General features: G+C 44.9%; 1 protein-coding gene across 4 annotated transcripts in view; it reads right to left on the minus strand.

Annotated features, from left to right (window-relative positions):
- The window catches only part of NALCN (sodium leak channel, non-selective), a 930,735-nt gene that overhangs the window by 216,674 nt on the left and 689,925 nt on the right, over window positions 1-24,136 (minus strand). For all 4 annotated transcript variants that reach the window (XM_077297076.1, XM_077297075.1, XM_077297074.1 and 1 more), the window contains one exon: window positions 20,574-20,710. In XM_077297076.1, the coding sequence (XP_077153191.1) occupies window positions 20,574-20,710 (137 nt within the window). The remainder of the gene's footprint in view (window positions 1-20,573; window positions 20,711-24,136) is intronic.

Consider the following 24,136-nt stretch of genomic DNA (forward strand, 5'->3'; position numbering starts at 1 on the left):
ACTTTTTCGATGGGACGGTAAATCTGTCGAAAAAACAAGGATGTCTTCCAGGTATAAAACTGCACAAGAGTGGAGAAGGTCTCGGAAAACATCATTAACGAATTCTTGGAATACTGCGGGGGCATTGCAGAAGCCGAAAGGCATGACCAAATATTCATAGTGGCCGCCCCGGGTGTTAAAGGCAGTCTTCCACTCGTCACCAGAGCGAATACGGACTAGGTTGTAAGCACCCCGCAGGTCAAGTTTAGTGAAGATACGAGTCAAAGAGCTCCGGGATGAGAGGTAGAGGATACCTGTTCTTGACTGTGATGTTATTTAACCCTCAGTAGTCAATACAAGGACGAAGAGTAACGTCCTTCTTCTTAACAAAGAAAAATCCTGCTCCTGCAGGGGAGGAAGATTTTCGGATCAATCCTTTGGCCAGATTCTCCTGGATATACTCGGACATAGCCTGGGTCTCCGCAGACAATAGTGGGTAGATTCTACCTCTAGGCGGTGTGCTACCGGGGAGAAGCTCAATTGGGCAATCGTAGGGACTATGTGGAGAAAGATTCTCGGCCTCTTGTTTGTTGAAGATGTCTGCGAAGGACCAATAAGGAAAAGGTAATCCTACAGGAACAGCAATGGACTGAGGAAGAACGACTGGGCAAATGGACTGTAGACACCGTTCCTGACAAGAAGATCCCCAGCGAAGCACATCTCCCGAACACCAATCAAGGGTAGGCTCATGAATACAGAGCCACGGTAACCCAAGTAATAGGGAATGGGTAAGGTTAGGCAATACGTAAAAAGCAATCCTCTCGCGATGAAGAGCCCCAATTTGTAGCTCAACTTCTTCAGTAACCATGGTGATGGCCTCTTGCAAAGGTCTCCCATCCACCGATGCAATAAGACGTGGAGTGTCCAAAGTGAGAACTGGAATGCAAAGCCTCCGAACCGCCTCAAGACTGACAAAATTACCTGCCGCGCCCGAATCCACATACGCGACTTCGGAAAAACGTCTCTGATTGAGGACCAATAAAACTGAGAGGGTCAAGGGTAGAGAGGAAACAGGGACTCCTAGGGAGGCCTCTCTTACCTGTCCTAGGCGGAGGAGTTTTCCGGCCTTTCAGGGCAGCGATGCAGCAAGTGGGAAGCTTTCCACAGTAAAAACAGAGACCCTGGGAACGTCTCTCCTTACCACACTGCTCCGCCATCTTAACTCGATCCACTTGCATGGGTTCAGGTGCAGAAGAAGTCAAGGAAGAAGAGAGTCGAGGACTACTGGACTGACGAAAGGGAGGCATGGAAAGATTAGGTCTCCTCTCTCTAGCAGACTCACGAGATCGCTCTTGAAAGCGTAGGTCGATGCGTGTGGCCAAGGAGATAAGATCCTTTAGGGACGTAGGGGTGTCTCGGCCTGCAAGCTCATCCTTAATCCGGCTCGACAGACCCAGCCAGAAAGCGCCTACTAGAGTCTCATCGTTCCACCCCAGTTCGGAGGCCAAGGTACGAAAACGGATGGCATACTGACCTACCGACAGAGAACCCTGATGAAGGTTAAAGAGGGACTCCGTTGTAGAGGCCAAACGTCCAGGTTCATCAAAAACCCTATGAAAGGTCTCGAGAAAATCCTCTAAGTGGGAGACTAAGGGATCATCGCGCTCCCACAAGGGATTAATCCAGGCCAAAGCCTCCCCCTCGACATGAGACACAACAACAGCCACCTTAGCCCGATCAGTGAGGTACTGTTTGGGGAAGAAGCTCAAAGTGGAGACAACATTGATTCAGGAACCCTCTGCAGAGTTTGGGGTCCCCACTAAATCTGGGAGGCTTACCAAGATGTGATGGTGGATGAGGTATGGAAGACAAACTGGAATCTTGGGAAGGTACCTGAGTGGAGGCTGCGAGAATGGACTGCAAATTAAACAAACGATCATCAATAGAAGCCATATAATTCAGAATATGAGCCTGAGTATCTTGCTGCTGGGTAAACTCCTGCTGAAGGCTCGCTAGTTGGGCGGCGTTAACCGGATCAGCTGCCTGTAATGAAGACACGCGGGACTCCATAGTCTTCATGAAAGACATTGTGCGCTGCTGATTATCGCGCAAGTGGGCCAACTCCTTCTGGGCTGAGAATGGGGTACTAGCGGGGTCCATGGCCTGATTGCACTGCAACGCGTTTGGAGACAAAGGAAGAGAGTGGACCCTCTGGACCGCGGAAAAGACCTACCCCTGGGTGAGCGGACCTAATGGAGACCGACGCCTTTACAGGGATCGTCAGGGGCAAGCCCAGAGGTGACTAAACCACAGTAGCCATACCAAGAGGGGCGGCAAAAAAGACAAGGACGGAGGAGACAAAACAAAGGAAGATGGAGAACAGTGGATGGGAAATCAGGAAGGCAGGACCGAAACGAAGGACCAGGAAGACGGATGTCAGACCGGAATGGCAGGAGAGCCGGGACGGGAGAAGACTGCGGGAAAAAGAAAGAATTAAAGAAGGCATGGAAGGAATGGCAAAAGTAGCAGGGAACCTAAATGAATAAGACAACACAGGAGAGAAGCAGGCAAGATGAAGGCAAAGGGCACGGACTTTCACAGCTCAGGAATGCCAGACTCGGAGCACAGGAAGAGCGAACGGGCCAGACACACAAGCAGAAACTATGCGACAATCAGGCACCCCTAAGCAGGAAGGACAGCCTATTATAGGAGAAGTCTTACCCGGATTGGCTGTAGTATATCACCGGATCTAGCGTTCCAGGGAAGGAGGAATGAAAGAGGTACGCATGCGCCCTTTGAAAAACCCAGAGCCCCTGCGCAAACACCGGGCCCCCTAGCAGAGCGAGATACCGGAAGCAGAGAGGAGGCGAACTGAGGACGAGCGCGCCGGGACCCGGAAGAGGAGCGGCAGGGACGTGCAGCAGCAGGAGGAGCAGATACCGCAACGGGAGAGGAGAAGCCGGCGCGCCAGGACCTGGAAGAGGAGCGGCGGGGACGCGCAGCGGCAGGAACGGTAACAGTATGTCTGACTTTCATTTGTTCATTTTCAGATTTTTTATTTATTATTACCGTTGTAAGATTCAAGTTATTTCCGTGACCATTGTGGTTTTTTCTGTCATTAAACAAGGAGTACCAACAATTTTGACCACGTGTGTATGTATTGCAGTGCTCTAATCCTAATTACGGATGTTATAATATAACTGAATTTAACAATTTTACCAAAGCAGATAAGTTAGGAACCTCCATATAGGTGACAAAGGATCATCAGAGGAGAGCAGTTGAAAATTGTCACTTAATGATCAGCAGTGTCTGGTAGTAGTGAGAAGATCAGACTGGAGTGATTGTGTCCACCACTTGCAGATCTTACATATACAACCTTCAGTGGAGTTGCACCCATAACATGCACAATCCAGTAAGGTGAGCACCTTATAAAACGTTTCTTTTATATTAAAAACCTGTCATGTTTGCTGCACTGAGAAAGCTCCTTTCTCTGCTTCCCTCGATTCCAATATATGCTTCGTGTATTAAGCCTGTCAGTATAAGGCTCACGGATGTTCCATTAGGCCTATGGCTGCAACAAAGATGACACCTCTTCTATGACAATGCATCAGCATGGGGATTGAAAGAGGAAACCCACTTCCTCTGTATATCCTCCTAGGTGCTATAGTCGTTATTGTCCATGACATCTATGGCAGGGGTGCATCTAGGAGGTTATGAGCAAGACATTTTTTCTGGGTATAGCCGGCTGGAAGGCACTGTTGGGTCGCTTCATGCAGCTATCCAAGGTGTCTCACCAGTGGCTACACTTTGCCACCCCCGTGCTGGGATTCAGGCGTTTTCTGAACCACTGTCAAGCTGACAGCCGGCTCAGAGAAGATGCGGCGTACCTGCTCCCAGCAGTCAATTGTACTTGTGTCTTTCAGACTGAGGGTGATGTCAGCAGACTGATGAGGTCAGCTGATCATTCTGCTGATGTCACTCTCCGCTGGTGCATAGGCATGGTCAACGCCGGTCAGGTAAGCGCTCCCCTGGAGCTGAACAGACTGAAGATTTATTGCTGGAGGAAAACAGACATTATAGGGAGCAGGGATGGGATGGCTGCAGAAACAATATGAGGAGTGGGGAAGACTGGTGTGGACAGAGTATGAAAAGTAGGGGGATTGATGTTGCGGACACAGTATGAGGAGTAGGGGAGACTGGTGCAGACACAGTATGAGGAGTGGGGGGGACTGGTGCTGCAGATAAAGTATGAGGAGCAGGGTGGATTGACATGGACACAGAATGAAGAGCAGGGGTGCCATTGGTGCAGACACAGTTTGAGGGGAAGGATAGGTGCAGAAACAGTATGAGGAATGGGGAAGATTGGAGCTGCAGACATAGTATGAGGCGTGGGGGGAGATTTGTGAGGACACAATATGAGGAGTGGGGGGACTGGTGCCGCAGATACAGTATGAGGAGCAGGGGTGGATTGATGTGGACACAGAGTGAGGAGCGGGGGATGGGATTGGTGTGGACACAGTTTGAGGGGAAGGAATGGGTGAAGGCACAGTATGGGGAGCAGGGGTGGGGGGATTGGCGCAGATTCAGTATGGCGAGGGGGACCTGTGAGCAAACAGCATGGTAATTTGGGGTGCAAGAGGGGCTTGTGATGATGCAGTATGTCAGTATGGGGAGAAGGAGGACTTGTGAGGAGACATTAGGTGAGTTTAAGCTTTTTTATTTTATTGCACCAATAATTTAGATCAAGAAGGGGTTATCCTAGTAGTGGACAACCCCTTTAAAGAGATGTTGTCAGCTGATACATGCAGCCCAGTCTGTGAGCAGCATGTATCAGACACTGGCTGTGCAATCTCAGCCAGGTATGCCTGAAGTCATACAGCCAGTGTCTGATGCATGCTGCTCACAGATTAGGCTGCATATATCCGGTGTCAGGTTCCCTTTAATATGTCTGCTCAATATTTAGCTTTATTTTTAGGATTTTTTATATCCAGAATTAACAGTCAAGTTTGTATTGGACCACTGAAATTGCTGGGCTGTAGATTGTTGAACTAAAGGAATCTTTCTATATACTACAGAACCAGACCTCCCGGGAGAGACTAGAAAACAATCTACTATATAATTGTCTAAGGGTCACTTCCGTCTTTCTGTCTGTCTGTCTGTCACGGATATTCATTGGTCGCGGCCTCTGTCTGTCATGGAAATCCAAGTCGCTGATTGGTCGCGGCAAAACGGCCACGACCAATCAGTGACGGGCACAGTCCGGCGGCAAAATGGCCGCTCCTTCCTCCCCGCAGTCAGTGCCCGCTCCATACTCCCCTCCAGTCAGCGCTCACACAGGGTTAATTGCAGCGGTAATATGACCGCGTTATGCCGCGGGTAACGCACTCCGTTACCGCTGCTATTAACCCTGTGTGACCAACTTTTAACTATTGATGCTGCCTATGCGGCATCAATAGTTAAAAGATCTAATGTTAAAAATAATTTAAAAAATAAAAAATTGTTATATACTCACCGTCCGTCGGCCCCTCGGATCCAGAACTGGCCTTTCCCGCACCTCGCGACACTCCGGTGATCGCTCCATGCATTGCGGTCTCGCGAGATGATGACGTAGCGGTCTCGCGAGACCGCTACGTCATCATCACGCGAGACCGCAATGCACTCTTGGGTCCGGAGTGCCCGAGGAGCGTTGGTAACCGCTTCGCTTGGATCCGGGGCCAACGGAAGGTGAGTATATAACTATTTTTTATTTTAATTCTTTTTAACAGGGATATGATGCCCACATTGCTATATACTACGTGGGCTGTGCAATATACTGCGTGGGCTGTGCAATATAATACGCGAGCTGTGCAATATAATATGTGGGCTGTGCAATATACTACGTGGGCTGTGCAATATAATACGTGGGCTGTGCAATATAATATGTGGGCTGTGCAATATAATACGTGGGCTGTGCAATATACTATGTGGGGTGTGCAATATACTACGTGGGCTGTGCAATATACTGCGTGGGCTGTGCAATATAATACGTGGGCTGTGCAATATACTACGTGGGCTGTGCAATATACTACGTGGGCTGTGCAATATAATATGTGGACTGTGCAATATAATATGTGGGCTGTGCAATATACTACATGGACTGCAATATAATATGTGGGCTGTGCAATATATTACGTGGGGTGTGCAATATACTACGTGGGCTGTGCAATATAATATGTGGGCTGTGCAATGAAAACGTGGGCTGCGCAATATAATACGTGGGCTGTGCAATATAATACGTGGGCTGTGCAATATACTACCAGGGCTGTGCTATATACTACGTGGGCTGTGCTATATACTACGTGGGCTGTGCAATATACTACGTGGTTGTGCAATATACTACGCGGGCTGTGCAATATACTGTGGGCTGTGCAACATACTACGTGGACTGCAATATAATACGTGGGCTGTGCAATATATTACGTGGGGTGTGCAATATACTACGTGGGCTGTGCAATATAATATGTGGGCTGTGCAATGTACTACGTGGGCTGTGCAATATAATATGTGGGCTGTGCAATATACTACGTGGACTGCAATATAATACGTGGGCTGTGCAATATATTACGTGGGGTGTGCAATATACTACGTGGGCTGTTCAATATAATATGTGGGCTGTGCAATGTACTACGTGGGCTGTGCAATATAATACGTGGGCTGTGCAATATACTACGTGGGCTGTGCTATATACTACGTGGGCTATGCAATATTCTACATGGGCTGTGCAATATAATACGCGGGCTGTGCAATATAATACATGGGCTGTGCAATATACTACGTGGGCTGCTATATACTATGTGGGCTGTGCAATATACTACGTGGGATGTGCAGTATACTATGTGGGCTGTGCAATATACTACGTAGGCTGTGCAATATACTATGTGGGCTGTGCAATATACTACGTGGGCTGTGCAATATACTACGTGGGCTGTGCAATATACTACGTGGGCTGTGCAATATAATACGTGGGCTGTGCAATATACTATGTGGGCTGTGCAATATACTACGTGGACTGCAATATAATACGTGGGCTGTGCAATATATTACGTGGGGTGTGCAATATACTACGTGGGCTGTGAAATATAATATGTGGGCTCTGCAATGTACTACGTGGGCTGTGCAATATAATATGTGGGCTGTGCAATATACTACGTGGGCTGTGCTATATACTACGTGGGCTATGCAATATACTACATGGGTTGTGCAATATAATACGTGGGATGTGCAATATAATACGTGGGCTGTGCAATATACTACGTGGGTTGCTATATACTATGTGGGCTGTGCAATATACTACGTGGGATGTGCAGTATACTATGTGGGCTGTGCAATATACTACGTAGGCTGTGCAATATACTATGTGGGCTGTGCAATATAATACGTGGGCTGTGCAATATACTACGTGGGCTGTGCAATATACTACGTGGGCTGTGCAATATAATACGTGGGCTGTACAATATACTATGTGGGCTGTGCAATATAATATGTGGGCTGTGCAATGTACTACGTGGGCTGTGCAATGTACAATGTGGGCTGTGCAATGTACAACGTGGGCTGTGCAATATACTACGTGGGCTGTGCAATATACTACATGGCTGTGCAATATACTACAGGGGCTGTGCTATATACTATGTGGGCTGTGCTATATACTACGTGGACTGTGCTATATACTACGTGGGCTGTGCAATGTACTACGTGGGATGTGCAATATACTGCTTGGGCTGTGCTATATACTACGTGGGCTGTGCAATATACTACGTGGGCTGTGCTATATACTATGTGGGCTGTGCTATATACTACGTGGGCTGTGCTATATACTACGTGGGCTGTGCAATGTACTACGTGGGCTGTGCAATATCATGCGTGGGCTGTGCTATATACTACGTGGGCTGTGCAATATACTACGTGGCCTGTGTTATACACTACGTGGCCTGTGTTATACACTACGTGGGCTGTGTTATACACTACATGGGCTGTGTTATACACTACGTGGCCTGTGTTATACACTACGTGGGCTGTGTTGTATACTGCGTGCGTGGGCTGTTATATACCATGTGAGCTGTGTTATATGCTATGTGGGCTGTTATAAACTATGTGGCTGTGTTATATGTTATGTGGGCTGTTATACACTCTGTGGGCTGTGCTATATACTATGTGGCTGTGCTATATACTCAGTGGGCTGTGCCATATACTCCGTGGGCTGTGCTATATACTACGTGGGCTGTGCTATATACTACGTGGCTGTGCAATATACTACGTGGCTGTGCTATTTACTACGTGGCCTGCTATATACTACATGGCCAGCCGCGAACAATCAGCGACAGGCGCAGTCCGGCCACAAATTGGCGTGGGATTTGAACCACGCTTTACTAATTGGTCGCGGCCGGCCGAATCCTGTGTATTCAATGTATTATTCTAAAATCTTCATAAACTACATACATATTCTAGAATACCCGATGCGTTAGAATCGGGCTACCATCTAGTATTTAATATTCAGCTGTCACTTTCAAAATGATATTTTTACTGAAGGTTGAAAAATTTTAGAAGCAAATTGTGTCTTAATGTGCAGGCACACAACTGTAGAATAAAAAAGACATTTGTGGCACTTAGAAAGACATTAAAATCCACTATCCTGAGACATATAACTAATAAATGAGTGTCAAGCAAGCATCATTTTATCATATAAAACAGAACTTTGAAAACAAACATGTTAATAATGTGTGAAATATCTTTGGTTCTTCAAGGGACATAAAGGTTACATCTATTCCTACACAATTATAAAATGTACATTATCGTTACATCATCCATAACCTTCAGTGTCACATATTAGAATATTGCTATTTGAGTGTACTTACAATAAATATTAGGGAAACTAGTGTAGTGTTAAGGTGGCCATACATGTTACATTGCAGTCGGTTGGTGGTTGAACAGTTGTTGAATGACTAATTGCTAGGTGAACGATTCACTGGGGAACAATTTTAAACATAATTTTTGTTGAATTCGATTTTTCTTCAGATTCAAACTAAAATAGGCATGCTGATTTCAAAGCTGCGGTTAGTTTTCTTCTATCACACCAGTTTTTTTTTCTCTAGAGCTTATCTCAATGTCTTTATTCTAGGCTGGATTGAGGGTAACACTAGTGCCCTCTTATTGGCTGAGAGCGAACCGCCATGGATGGGGAGAGGTGGAGGATGAGTTTGGCGACCAGCAACAGGTGAATTGCCTAAGCTATTCAGTTACATGTGAGACAGTGTGTTGAGAGGTTGTGTGCCGCATCGGCCCATATTCCTCAGTGCACCCTTGATGTGGCCAAATATTAGTAGGTGCATGTTCCCACCTACTTCTTTTGACTCCATCTCCACCTCCCCCTCTTCTTTGACAGCTTGGCTTTATAGAGCCAGGGAAGAGCAGAGAGAGATGGAAAACAAGTAGGCAGGAAGGTGCACTTAATTATTTGGCCACGCCAAGTGTACACCGAACGCCTGTAATTGGTTAGAATGGTCATTCTGTGCTGACAGATTCCTTTAATGACACCAGGCGAAGAACAATCTGGGAATATTCTAGGAATATTATTTATTCCACAGAAAAATCTTTTGTGGTCTAGCAACTATCAGACAAAAAAATAACATAGAAGTACTAGTTCTCATTAACCCCTTACCGCTGATGCCGGTTTTCACCTTCCTGGCCAGGCCTAATTTTTCAAATGTGAAATGAGTCACTTTATGTGGTAATATGTCTGTAATGCTTCCACACATCTCATTGATTCGGAGATGTTTTTTGAGACACTTTGTACTTTGTTATTGGTAAACTTAAGTCAATATGATTTGCATTTATGAAAATATCTAAAACTTGAGACATTTGGAAAAAAAATGTAACTTTGAACTTTTATGTCCTTAACACAGATATCTATCAATTATTTACCATATGTTTACTTTACATCTGGACAATTTTTGAAGCAACTGTTATTTTGTTAGAATGTTCAAAGGGTTAAAAGTTAACAAGCTTTTTTTTTCTTTTTTTTCAATGAAATGTACAAAACCTATATTTTTAGGGAATTCCCTTTTGAAGTGACTTTGAAGGGCCTATATGTCAGAAAACCTACAAACCTACAAACAAGATCCCATTTAAAAAAAGTTTACCCATCAATGTGTTCAAAACTGCATTCAGAAAGCTTCTTAATCCTTCCAATAATTAAAAGAAATACATGCACAATGGAAGAAAAAAAATACAAGCTATATTTTTCATTTGCTGTGCAATTTCTCCCTACTGACAGCAGCAACTGAGAGGTTGCAGTGCTGTGATCGGAACTTCCGACAGGTCCAATGCCAGCACAAGCAGCAGGAGCTCAGCTGTGTATTACAGTCGACTCCTACTATGGATGGCATGGGCACAACTCCTGATTGCAGTAAATAACTTACAATTTGGACATAATGTACAGCTACGCCCATTTTTGAGAGGGGATAAAATGTTATTTTCTTATCTTTTTTTTTTTTTCACATGGCTGCTGCACTCTCTCTTCCTTGAACGTCCACTGGCTGCAGGACTCATGTCACAATAGAGTCACGAGAGCCTTGGAGACTCAGAGTTGATATGGAACAATACTGGGATCGAATGGAAGCATAAGGTGGTTATATTTTTATTTTTCATTTTACATCGGGGAATCACTTCTACATACACAGATAGCATAGCTACTACTGAGCAGGTGCGGTGGGCGCCATTTTCAAAGGGATTTTTTTTTTCTTTTAATATCAGGATAACCTCAAGCACATCAATTATAAACACAGTACATATGCGATTATGCTGCAGCGCAGGTGCCAAGACCGGCGACTGCCTGCAGAAGGGGCTTTTTTTTTTTAGTATGTACAGTATTCATGATGTTAACTAGGGGCAGGTCAGTGAGGGATCAGTGACCTGTCAGCAGTCTGCATTATGAATACCTAATCAGAGCATCACATGAAGACCCCCCACAGGCCTCCCTGAAGAACGATCGTATCATAACTCAAAACCAAAAATAAAAATTAATAAAAAACCACAAGACGGATTTCATCAACCAAGGTATCACATTAATCAGTATAACGGTGCTGACCTGACACTGTCTGTAGGTTACTGTGCACAATTCTGCTGACAGGTTCCCTTTAAGAAGGGGTTGTCCAAATAGTGGACAACCATTTTAATTGGCCACATATTAATAATACTGATGATCAAAATATAAAAATGTAAATGATGATAATAATGTACAGTTTATACAATATTGTGTACTTTATATTTATAGTCTATCCATAGGATAAGTAAATGGTATCAGATTGGTGGGGGTGCGAGTCCCCTGCCAATCAGCCATTCTCGATGCCAGCAGCAGCCGGAAGTGATCAGTTATAGAGCAGAATCACACAACTCCATCAACTGTATGATGACTGCAGCGGGGTACTGCATATTCAGCCATATTCAAATAAATAGGCATGGATATGCAGTAACCCGACCGCCACCATACAGTTGACAGATCTGTGTAGTTCAACTCTGCAACTGAGCACATCTGGCTGGCGGCACAGAAAACAGCTGATCAGTGGAGGTGCCATGTGTGGCACTCCCACCAATCTGATATTGAAAGCATATCCTGTGGATGGACCATCAATATAAAGTGTTGAGCGATGCTTTAATATTTAGACCTTTGAAGCCACAACAGTCTTCTGTGGAGTTTCTTACACTTTAATTGCCTGCAAAAGATAATCAATTTATTCCAATATCCTTGCTCCTCCATCACATGTGACCCGCTTATGAATCACAGGGCATTTATATTAATTAGAAATGCAATGCAATCTCCACCTGAGTAAAATACAGCTCAAACCTAATTTTGATTTCTTGTTCTCTTTCATATAAATGGGTTTACTCAAATGAAATTTCAGTCATCTACAAGAGACACTTATTTTTGAATATTTGTTACTATGGATATTCAACTAATCGCTTGGATAGAAAAAAATAATGTGCTATAACACCATAGCACATCATAATGAGCAAACTGTGTCAGGGGAAGCTAGGGGAGCCGGAAGCTGGGATCTCTGTCAAGTGCTTTAATTCTGACAGTTTATAGTCAGGACCCAGGGGAAGGGCGAATTCTCAAACTGTAGAGGACAGAATAGGAACAGGGATATTCAGCGATTAGAACTATTATAAAACTCGGGTGCTGAGGTATCATGTACATTTTCTATAGTGGGTTAAAGAGAATCTGTCACCAGGATAGTGCACAGTAACCTACAGACAGTGTCAGGGCGGCGCCGTTATACTGATTAAAATTATACCTTGGTTGATGAAATCCACCTTGTGGTTGTTGTTTACTCTATATTTAAGCACAATTTTCTGCTAAACAAGATTTAAAACACTTGAACACAGATATTTTACTATGGTTACTGTACTATTTCTGAAGTCATGTTCCTTTAAGGACTACTTAAATCAACTTTCCCTTAATTTACACTATATGGACAAAAGCAAGTGAACATGTCATTATTAAACTCAGATATTATAGCCGCATCAATTTTACACAGGTAAATAAAGAGCTATGCGATCTTGATAAGCATTGGTAGTAGTACAGAAGAGTTCAGTGGATTTAAAAGGAATCTGCCACCAGATTTTTGCAACCCAATCTGAGAGCAGAATGATCTAGAGACAGAGACCCTGATTCCAGCGATTTGTCACTTACTGGGCTTCTTATTGTAGTTTTCATAAAACCACTGTTTTATCAGTAAGTGATTATCACTAAAGAAAAAGTAAACCTGCCGGCATGTGGTCCTCCATACTCATGAGCCCTGTATAACCCTGCCCCACCACCGATTGACAGCTTTCTGTCTATGCACAGTGTACACAGAAAGCTGTCAATCAGTATAGGTGTGTGGTGTGGAAGGGCTTATACAGAGCTCAACTTTCAGAGAACTGGTGGATTTGCAGCAGATAAAATATAGATTTTATGAAATCAACAGCAAGCAGCCCAGTAAGTGATACAGTACATGTCTGAAATCAGGGTCTCAGTCTCTACATCATGATGGTCTCAGATGAGGCAGTAAAAACTTGGCCATTGATTCCCTTTTCCCTTTTAGTGGGGCACTGTTCCAAAGTTTAAAACACAAAAATTGAGCTTGACTTCAGTTGGTACACATGCAGAACTTAAACGCATGTTAACATTGGCTTCAAAACATATAAAACCTACAAGAGAAAAAGTGAGCAAAAACCCTGCTGTAACTAAGTAAACAAAAAGCAAAAATGTGCATTTAAATAACACAGAGTTTTTAGTAATACTTTTTTTTAATAAAAAAATAGCATAAAATGCATCCTACCACGACAAGGTAACTCTGATCGGGACAGTCCTACACTGTCTAATATTAAATAAGGGCAGACAAAAGGACTGGGCACAACCAGTGGAACACCAGTCTGGGGAAGCCTTATATACAATGTCCAGGTCAGAAGAGGGTGACCACACCCTGGCTTGCACATAATGCAATAATACAAAGAAAAAAACACAAAAATTTAGCTTGATTTCAGTGACTTCACTTGACTGTTACAGAGTTTGCAGGATATCAGTCAGAGAATGTGAGTGAGTTAGAGTCACATTAAGGTTTCCTTTACAGAACTTTTGTGTAACTTTTTTAGGATTGTGAAAAACATTATGATTTTCATGCACTTTTCCCATAAAATTTCCCAGGTGTTATTTTTCTGGCACACAATTATTACCATATTTTTGTAATGAGTATTCTATGGAAAAATACAGGTTACTGCTGTGTTTAAAGAAAAAAGAAAAAGAAAATTGTCGTCTTCAAACCAGGGATTGAAGCTTGAAGAGGATAATTTGCATATTCCAGGTACCTTCTGGGAAAAGCGAAGAGTCTCCCTCAGCAAGAAGATCATTGGGTACAGCCGGGACCAGATGCTTGCAAAGCATCGCCAAACCAGGGATTGAAGCTTGAAGAAGACAATTTGTATATTGTGCCTTATGGGAGAAGCAAAAAGTCTCCCTTAGCAAGAAGATCATTGGGTACAGCCGGGACCAGCTGCTTGGAAAGCATCGCCAAACCTTACGGCGCGCAAATTTTTGCCTATAGGACATTATTGCAAGAAAGCTCGGCTGATTGAATTGATTACACAAGAAGGAAAACACTCAGTAGATTACACAAGAAGCAAGACACACAGCAAGTCAGCAGGATCTAGGAGCAACATGGCAGACGTGACAACCTACATGGTGAGCTCCAACATGTGCTACATGTTCACAGATCGACCAGAAGAAGAATCCAACTTCACCTGCCAGAAGTGTAGACTACTGGCCCTTTTAGAAGAAAAGGTGCGGGGTCTCAAAGAAAGAATTGCAACTCATCAAAGAAAATGAAAACTTCCTAGACACAACAGAAGCATCTCTACTGTCACAGAAGGTGAAAAAAGTGTCAGAGAACCTCCAAAAGCAGATGAGTGGAAGCATGTGACCAAAAGAAGCAAGAAGACCATGGAGACATCACCAACCACACAACTGAGAAACCAATACGAAGGCCTTGTGGAGGACGAAAATAGCACACCTAAGGATGAGGCACTACCAGCAAACAAAGAAGAAAAGGACACACAACAACACCCAGAAGTGACAACAAAAAGTACAGCCAAGAAGAGTGGCAGTGGTGGGAGACTCACTACTGAGAGGCACAGAAGCAGCCATCTACAGACCGGACATAACCGCAAGAAAAGTATGTTGCCTCCCAGGTGCGAAGATCAAGGATGTGACAAATAGGACACCAAAGCTCATCACTTCCAAAGCCGTCCACCCATTTCTTCTGATACATGTTGGCACCAATGACACAGCAAGGAAGGACCTAGCGACAATCTGCAAGGACTTTGAAGAGTTGGGGAAGAAAGTAAAGGAACTGGATGCATAGGTAGTTTTTTCTTCTATCCTTCCAGTAGACGGGCATGGAACCAGGAGATGGAACAGGATCCTTGATGCAAACAAATCTCTAAGACGATGGTGCAGTCAACAAGGATTTGGATTCCTGGACCATAGTGTGAATTACCTGTACGACAGGCTCCTAGCCAGAGACGGCCTACTCCTCAACAAACCTGGGCAACACAAATTTGCCAGAAGACTTGCTACACTCATCAGGAGGGAGTTAAACTAGAAGAAGAATGGGGATGGGAAGAAAAACATTAGACTCGAACATGAAGCCAGAAATTATACTGATGAAGGATATAAGGTGCGGCAAAGAAGACCCAAGACAACATACTCAGAAGGGAGTTAAGAAAATTTCTAAAACACAGGTAACTATGACATAGTGGGAATAACCGAGACATGGTTAGATGAAAGCTGTGACTGGGCAGTTAACTTACAGGGTCACAGTCTGTTTAGAAAGGATCGTAAAAATCGGAGAGGGGGTTGTCTTTATGTAATGTCTGGTCTAAAGTCCACTTTAAGGGAGGATATTAGCGAAGGGAATGAGGATGTCGAGTCCATATGGGTCGAAATACATGGAGGGAAAAATAGCAACAAAATTCTCATTGGGTCTGTTACAAACCGCCAAATATAACAGAAACATGGAAAGTCTACTACTAAGGCAGATAGATGAAGCTGCAACCCATAATGAGGTCCTTGTTATGAGGGGACTTTAACTACCCGGATATTAACTGGGAAACAGAGACCTGTGAAACCCATAAAGGCAACAGGTTTCTGCTAATAACCAAGAAAAATTATCTTTCACATTTGGTGCAGAATCCAACCAGAGGTCAAGCACTTTTAGACCTAATACTATCTAATAGACCGGACAGAATAACAAATCTACAGGTAGTCGGGCATCTAGGAAATAGCGAACACAATATTGTACAGTATCACTTGTCTTTCGCAAGGGTGACCTGTCAGGGAGTCACAAAAACACTGAACTTTACGAAGGCAAAGTTTGACCAGCTTAGAGATGCCCTTAATCTGGTTGACTGGGACAATGTCCTCAGAAATAAGAATACAGATAATAAATGGGAAATGTGTAAGAACATCCTAAATAGGCACTGTAAGTGGTTTATACTGTAACAACCCTGCCGGCATCACTGCATGGCCTCCCATTCCCCACCTGCCTTACACACCAACTTACTCACTACTCCAGGCCATGCTGTGAGTTCTATCTTCTGCTTGCTCCATGCTCTGTGCCTCCTGCCTGCTCTCTGCATACTTCCTGGCTGTGTGCATAGGGGGGCAGCTCCCTGACTCTTATTGAGACTGTGTGCATTCTCCTAAGTTGTCCCCAGCCAATTGCCAAGAGGCATCAGGTACTTATAGCATTCCCACCCCAAGGGGAATGCCTGAGCAACTTCCTTTCTCAGTTAGTGTCTTGCTCCTGAGGTACCAGGTCCTGTCTTGCTATTTCTCTTGTGTCAGCCACCCAGAGGGGCTTCGTACCCTGGCCTGTACCTGTGTTTCTCATTACTGCCACCCAGTGGGGCTTTGTACCCTGGTCTGAGTCCTTGTTTCTGTGCCTTGTCCCGTTCCTGACCCTGTCTCAACTTAGTTCTATACCTGTGTCTGTTTATATCCCTGTCTGTTGCCTTTCCTATTCAACTGTGTGTTTCTTTGTGTTCACTCATTCTGCTCTTGGCTCTGACTCCAGCGGTTCTGCTCTTGGCTCCGCCTCTTTCGGCTCTCCTCTTTGCTCTGCCTCCTTCGGCTCTGCTTTGCTCCGCACCCTGCGGCTCTGCGCCGCTCTTTGCTCCGCACCCTGCAGCTCTGCTCTGTGTTCTGCACCCTGTGGCTCTGCTCCATTCTTTGCTCTGCACCTTGCGGCTCTGCTCTTTGTTCTTCAACCTGTGGCTCTGCTACGCTCTTTGCTCTGCACCCTGCGGATCTGCACCACTCTTTGCTTTGCACCCTGCTCTTTGTTCTGCACCCTGTGGCTCTGCGCCGCTCATTGCTCTGCACCCTGAGGCTCTGTTCTTTGTTCTGCACCCTGTGGCTCTGCTCTTTGCTCTGCATCCTGCGGCTCTGCGCCACTCTTTACTCCGCACCCTGCAGCTCTGCTCTGTGTTCTGCACCCTGTGGCTCTGCTCCATTCTTTGCTCTGCACCCTGCGGTTCTGCTCTTTGTTCTTCAACCTGTGGCTCTGCTATGCTCTTTGCTCTGCACCCTGCGGATCTGCACCACTCTTTGCTTTGCACCCTGCTCTTTGTTTTGCACCCTGTGGCTCTGCGCCGCTCTTTGCTCTGCACCCTGCGGCTCTGCTCTTTGTTCTGCACCCTGTGGCTCTGCTCCGCTCTTTGCTCTGCATCCTGCGGCTCTGCTCCACTCTTTGCTCTGCACCCTGCGGCTCTGCTCCGCACCCTGTGGCTCAGCTCCACTCTTTGCTCTGCACTGCTCAGCTCTTTGCTCTGCACCCTGTGGCTCTGCGCCGCTCCTTGCTCCGCACCTTGCAGCTCTGCTGTGTTCTGCACCCTGTGGCTCTGCTCCATTCTTTGCTCTGCACCTTGCGGCTCTGCTCTTTGTTCTTCAACCTGTGGCTCTTCTATGCTCTTTGCTCTGCACCCTGCGGTCCTGCACCACTCTTTGCTTTGCACCCTGCTCTTTGTTCTGCACCCTGTGGCTCTGTGACGCTCTTTTCTCTGCACCCTGCGGCTCTGCTCCACTCTTTGCTCTGCACCCTGTGGCTCTGCTCCACTTTTTGCTCTGCACTGCTCCGCTCTTTGCTCAGCACCCTGCGGCTCTGTTCCCCTCTTTGCTCTGCACCCTGCGGCTCTGCTCCCCTTTGCTCTGCACCCTGCGGCTCTGCTCCCCTCTTTGCTCGGCACCCTGCGGCTCTGCTTCTATCTTTGCTCCGCACCTTGCGGCGCAGCTCTGCCCTTTGCTCTGCACCTTGTGGTTCTGCCCTGCACCGCACCCTGTGGTTCTGCCCTCTAGTCTGAACCGGTTCCTACCGGTTCCTGTCTGAACCGGCTCCTACCTGTTCCCATATGCCATTCATACTTGTCCGTGTTTCTGTCCTCTCAGAATCAGTTTCAGCTCATCCAGTCATTCTACTCTGTAACTCTGTCCTTCCCAAGTCAGTTCCTGCCCCTTCTGTCTCAGCCGTGCCCGCCTGCCAGTGTCTCAGCCGTGCCCACCTGCCAGTGTCTCAGCCGTGCCCGCCTGCCAGTGTCTCAGCCGTGCCCGCCTGCCAGTGTCTCAGCCGTGCCCGCCTGCCAGTGTCTCAGCCGTGCCCGCCTGCCAGTGTCTCAGCCGTGCCCGCCTGCCAGTGTCTCAGCCATGCTCATCTGCCTGTCTGCCAGTCGAGCCTGTTGCCCGCACCTGTCCTAGCGTTCCATCCCCCAGTGGGATCAGCTGCTACAGTCAGACACTGCCCTGGAGTGGTACCTGCCACACAAGCCTGACCTCACCATCAGAGGCTCTAGTGAACACCAAGGTAGCTGCTTAGTCACGCCCCTTCCAGGGTAGTCTGGTTTGTGGCACAGTGGGGCCACACCCCCACACTCCTGTCAACCAGTCAGGGCGCGAGCATTACATATACCTTGTGGGAATAAAAGGACGAGAAATAGGAAAAACCCAATGTGGCTAAACAAAGAAGTAAAAGGGGCAATTAAAAAGAAAGCATTTAAACTATTAAAGCAGGATGGCACCGTTGAAGAGAAGCACATTGCTAAGGAGAGTAAAACTAATCCCAAACTGTTCTTCAACTATATCAATAGTAAAAGTGAAAGTGTAGGCCCCTTAAAAAATTGTGAGGAAAGAATGGTTGTAGATGACGAGGAAAAAGCTAATATATTAAACGCCTTCTTCTCCACGGTATTCACGGTGGAAAATGAAATGCTAGGTGAAATGCCGAGAGACAAAGAAAACCCTATATTAAGGCTATGTGCACACGTTGCGGAAAGGGGTGCAGAATTTTCTGCACAAAATCTGCATCTCCTGGCAGAATGCGCAGGTGCAGATTTGCCGTGGATTTTATGCGGATTTTGTGCGTTTTTCATGCGGAATTGATGCGGATTTTGTGCTGATTTTCTGCGGTTTTTACCACTGCGGATTTCTGTAATGGAAGGGTGCAGAAACGCTGCAGATCCGCACAAAAGAAGTGACATGCACTTTTAAATCCGCAGCGTTTCCACGCGGATTTTTCCGCACCATCTGCACAGCTTTTTTTTTTTCACATTGATTTACATTGTACTGTAAATCACAGTGCAGATCTGCAGCGTTTCTGCGCGGAAAAATCCACTGCGGATCCGCACTAAATCCGCAACGTGTGCACATAGCCTACGGGTCACCAATCTAACCCAAAGAGAGGTGTGAAACCGGCTAAATAAGATTAAAATACATAAATCTATTTTAAATCTATTCTCTTCAACATATTTATTAACGATCTGGTAGAAGGTTTACACAGTAAAATATCGATATTTGCAGATGATACAAAACTATGTAAAGCAGTGAATACAATAGAAGATAGTATTCTGCTACAGATGAATCTGGATAAGTTGGAAACTTGGGTCGAGAGGTGGCAGATGAGGTTTAACAATGATAAATGTAAGGTTATACACATGGGAAGAAGGAATCAATATCACCATTACACACTGAATGGGAAACCACTGGGTAAATCTGACATGGAGAAGGACTTGGGGATCCTAGTTAATGATAAACTTACCTGTAGCAGCCAGTGCCAGGCAGCAGCTGCCAAGGCAAACAGGATAATGGGGTGCATTAAAAGAGGTTTGGATACACATGATGAGAGCATTATACTGCCTCTGTACAGATCCCTGGTTAGACCGCACATGGAGTACTGTGTACAGTTTTGGGCACCGGTGCTCAGGAAGGATATAATGGAACTAGAGAGAGTACAAAGGAGGGCAACAAAATTAATAAAGGGGATGGGGGAACTACAATACCCAGAGAGATTAGCAAAGCTAGGATTATTTAGTCTAGAAAAAAGACGACTGAGGGGCGATCTAATAACCATGTATAAGTACATAAGGAGACAATACAAATATCTCTCCGAGGATCTGTTTATACCAAGGAAGGTGACTGTCACAAGGGGGCATTCTCTGTGTCTGGAGAAGAGAAGGTTTTTCCACCAACATAGAAGAGGATTCTTTACTGTTAGGGCAGTGGGAACCTGGAATTCCTTGCCTGAGGAGGTGGTGATGGCGAACTCAGTCGAGGGGTTCAATAGAGGCCTAGATGTCTTCCTAGAGCATAACAATATTGTATCTTACAGTTATTAGGTTCTTTAGAAAGACGTAGATCTGGGGATTTAGTCTTGTTTCAAGCATGTGATGCTCATTCAAACTCACCTGTGGCAAGTAACAGGTGTGGGTAATATGAAAATCACACCTGAAACCAGATAAAAAGGGGAGAAGTTGTCTCAATCTTTGCATTGTGTGTCTGTGTGTGCCTCACTAAGCATGGAGAACAGAATGAGGAGAAGAGATCTGTCTGAGGACTTGAGAACCACAATTGAAAAATATCAACAATCTGAATAATTTGTAATTTGGGAGTACCTTGAATGCGGATATCACCGGATTGATGGCTAAGATGCAGAATAATGAATAAAATTAATTCAATAAGGAAAAAAAATTACCTTATTTTTGGGACAGTAAAATCTGAAGGCAATTTGGAGATCTTCACCATTTGAGGTCTGTTGGGGAATTTTTCAAAGATCCGTAGACGCAGGGGTAGTTTTTCTTTGGTGTCAGCATTTGCTTCACTTTGTTTCAACTAAACAGACAGAAATGAAAAATGCTTAAGCAGAGACCACAACAGCCAGCAGATGGCAGCATAGGAACATTGCTTTCTTCAGCCTACACTAGAAATCCATTAGGATTCCGAATGATTACAGTACTAGAATAAAAGGACATTGCCAATAAAATACTGCATTTATTTCAAAATGTCATGCACTATTCACTGAGTTCACAATATGTGTTTGTGGTTTATTTAAATAGATGGCTGTTGAAAAACCATTACTAGACGTTTAGATATGCAATTTGAAGATAATTCTTGTGTGGATTGTGTTCTAGACTAAATTTATATCTTTTGCCCCCCTAGACTGTTTTTTTCCCCATATGTCGTCCAACAATATAAATTTTCTTTGTTCCAAACTACTACTGTGACCTTTAGAATTAAATAAGGCATGTATGTAAATGATTCAGTCCTAAATACCTCATATATCAAAAAGACATTCTTACAACACAGTAAGTAACAAAAACCACAACCATGCATTTTGCTGTGTTTTTGGTAAGTAAAACTATTTTTTTTAATATTGTAAATAAATGACACGTACAATCTACAAAAAAAGCAGCATAAATGCACCAATGCCTTTTTATAATTAGCCTCTTTACTGCCAAGAGAGTAGGTTTTGCCTGCAGAAAAAAAATGCTGCAAAAATACAACGTGTGAATACAGCCTCAGCAAAAGTTTGTCAATCTGGCCATTTTGATTAAGCATAGAAAACAACTAAACTCTTTACATCCAATGCTAATTAAACTGCTTATAAAAGTATGAAGGGGTAGTGGGCTTCGGTGCACCATTGGTGTGGCCAAGGGCTCAGTCCACGGCTATGTCTCCTCAATTTGCACTCACATCTTGATTGACCGCCTTCAAGAGAGCGCTGCCTGGGCATAAATCAACTCTCTGCACCTCAGCATGGACACTGCAAGAGTCAATCCGTGCTCACATTGAAGGCTCTTATCGCTGGCGCCTGTCTGCATAATGCATTACAGTACCAAGAAGCAGCCATAGAACTAAGGAGACAATGAGAGTCAGCAATGACACTAAGTGAGCTTGGATGCATGGTCCGTGCAGAGTTACTGATTGAGTACAAGCTTGAGTGATGTCAACCAAGAAGTGACAAAGGCCCTGACTTATCAAGACCAATGTTGTTCACATCAGTCTTGGGTGCGTGGTGAAGTAAGAGGAGCTTGATTGATTAATTAAAAGGCGCATGTGAGCCTTAAAATTGTCCAGCCCCTATGTGCGACATGCCACAAATCTTACTCCAGTCATAGATTGGTGTAAGAATTGTAATGTAGAGTATGCCACAGCTTGTCAAGAATTAGACAAGCTGGCGTTGCCATGTTTTGTCATGCCCCCAAGCCCATGTAGTATTATCTGCATACTATTTTTTGTTCTCCCTTGCCTAGGACCTGTGGTATGATCAAACCATGTACCTGCATGGTCAGACACAGCCATGACACAGTACACAGCAGGGGCACATTTATAAGATTATCTCAGCTCAGGAACATTTTTTAACACATCCAGTTGTGGAAATTATTATTATTCCAACATCTATTGATTAAAATGAACTTTGTGGAAAACTCCTATAAGGGGTGTGTTGAACCCTCACCTCGCCACCCCGTCACTTCTGCGTCAGAAGGATCACAAAATGCAGTCTCCCCACTTTCACCAATGCACTCCCTGGGGACACGTAAAATCAGCTAGGTACAGTTTTACACAGACACCCCATGGGCCCAGGGAGGCATGGGGAGTAAGAGGATGTGGCTCTGGCACTGGCATGGCACCACACTTGCTCACAACCCTGACCTGACAGGCTGAGAGGACCCTTTCACTAGCACCAGTGAAAGAGTGCCTGGTCAGTCACATAGGACTGCCACCAGTTCCTTGTTAGATATAAGCCCGTTCCGTTAAAGGGATTATATCAGGCCAGAAACTAGCCCCAGTAGCATGGAAAGTTAAACCGAGAAATAAACATGTGGATCGAGATAAAAGATCAGCCCAAGATTAAACTATATATTTAATCACCTTAAGGGCACACTAGACAATACACAATATACACAATGGTTATACATATACAATGATCAGATATGCAAATACAATAGTGGTAGGACAAAATATATAAGCAGATCGATCATATCAATTAACGGTTTGATGTTAGACCATGTGTGTGCTTTGCCACAGTGGGCATGGGCTGCCAGCTGGTTCCTAGGTCCTTCACAGGACATTATTTGACGTGGCCCCCACATCACATCCGAAGTAACCCGCAACCATAACAAACAGAGAGGACACATGTAAAGGCTAGTGTAAACCAGCCTTTATTCCCTTTGGGTCACTCCCCTCCTGCCTTCTGGGCTAAACCTAAATCTCATTCCCTTTGCCTCTAGCAGCTTAAAAACTCCAAAAGTTAAGATGGGTCATAACTCCTAATGGACGGTCCTAGGGAGGAGGTTTTGGCACCATTGGATCCGGCCCGGCCCCTGGCTATGTGTTGAGACTAAACACATCTTTGCTATCTGGTTCCTACTAGCCATCCTATGTATCACCCAACCCTTTGGTGCTAGAACGGATCAAGTCCTGTCCAGAGATCTCGATAATGAAACCGGTATGTAACCAGGACGTACGATAAGTCCATATTCTCCTTATGAAATCATAGCTGACTCAACAAAGAAGTTAGACTGTATGTGTCTATTTTGCAAGCAAACATTTTGCTCTGAGCTTAGCTGGCTCAAGGTGTGAGATCTGTCACTTGCAGCCTTTTGAGGCTTGACCACCTGGTGTCCTGTTACAGCTGCACATGGGAAGGGGATTTCATAATCCCCTGCCAAATAAGGACACGAATGATTGACATGAAATTATATCTCCAATACTCTTCACAAGGGGGTCTTTTAAAAGACATAGGCGCATACAATACCAACATTTGAGTGACGGCCAAAGAAGTTTGCAGAGAAAAATCAGTTTAGGCATGTGTGCTCATACTATTATAGATCCTCCTTGTGGAGAGCGACACGTCAAACCCGACATGCCGTGGTGAGTAGACTTTTAATCTGCAAGTCTCCTCTGGGAAATATGCAAATTGTCTCTTCAGAGAGAAAGAGGACTAGAACTCTAGTGCCACCTACAGGAAGTGGCAAACCTAAAAGTCAAAGTCGACTCTCTAACGAGCCTTGTCACATGGCTTAGGATAAAAGCCAAAACCAAAATCTCAATCTCAATTTGCAGACACTGTGTTTTGGAGTACTGCCCCTCATCAGTGCAAAATGTGAGATCTGATTTAGCTGGGTGAGAGGCGTCTGACCGGGATCTAAGGGGACTAGGATGAGGGATATTATACCAAGAAGGAGGATAGATTGAGAAACATCCTAAGAAGAAGTACATGATGGAGGACATTATTACTGGAAGAAGGCCCAGGAT

Source organism: Ranitomeya variabilis, chromosome 3 (genome assembly GCF_051348905.1).
Source record: "Ranitomeya variabilis isolate aRanVar5 chromosome 3, aRanVar5.hap1, whole genome shotgun sequence".
Classification (NCBI taxonomy): Eukaryota; Metazoa; Chordata; class Amphibia; order Anura; family Dendrobatidae; genus Ranitomeya; species Ranitomeya variabilis.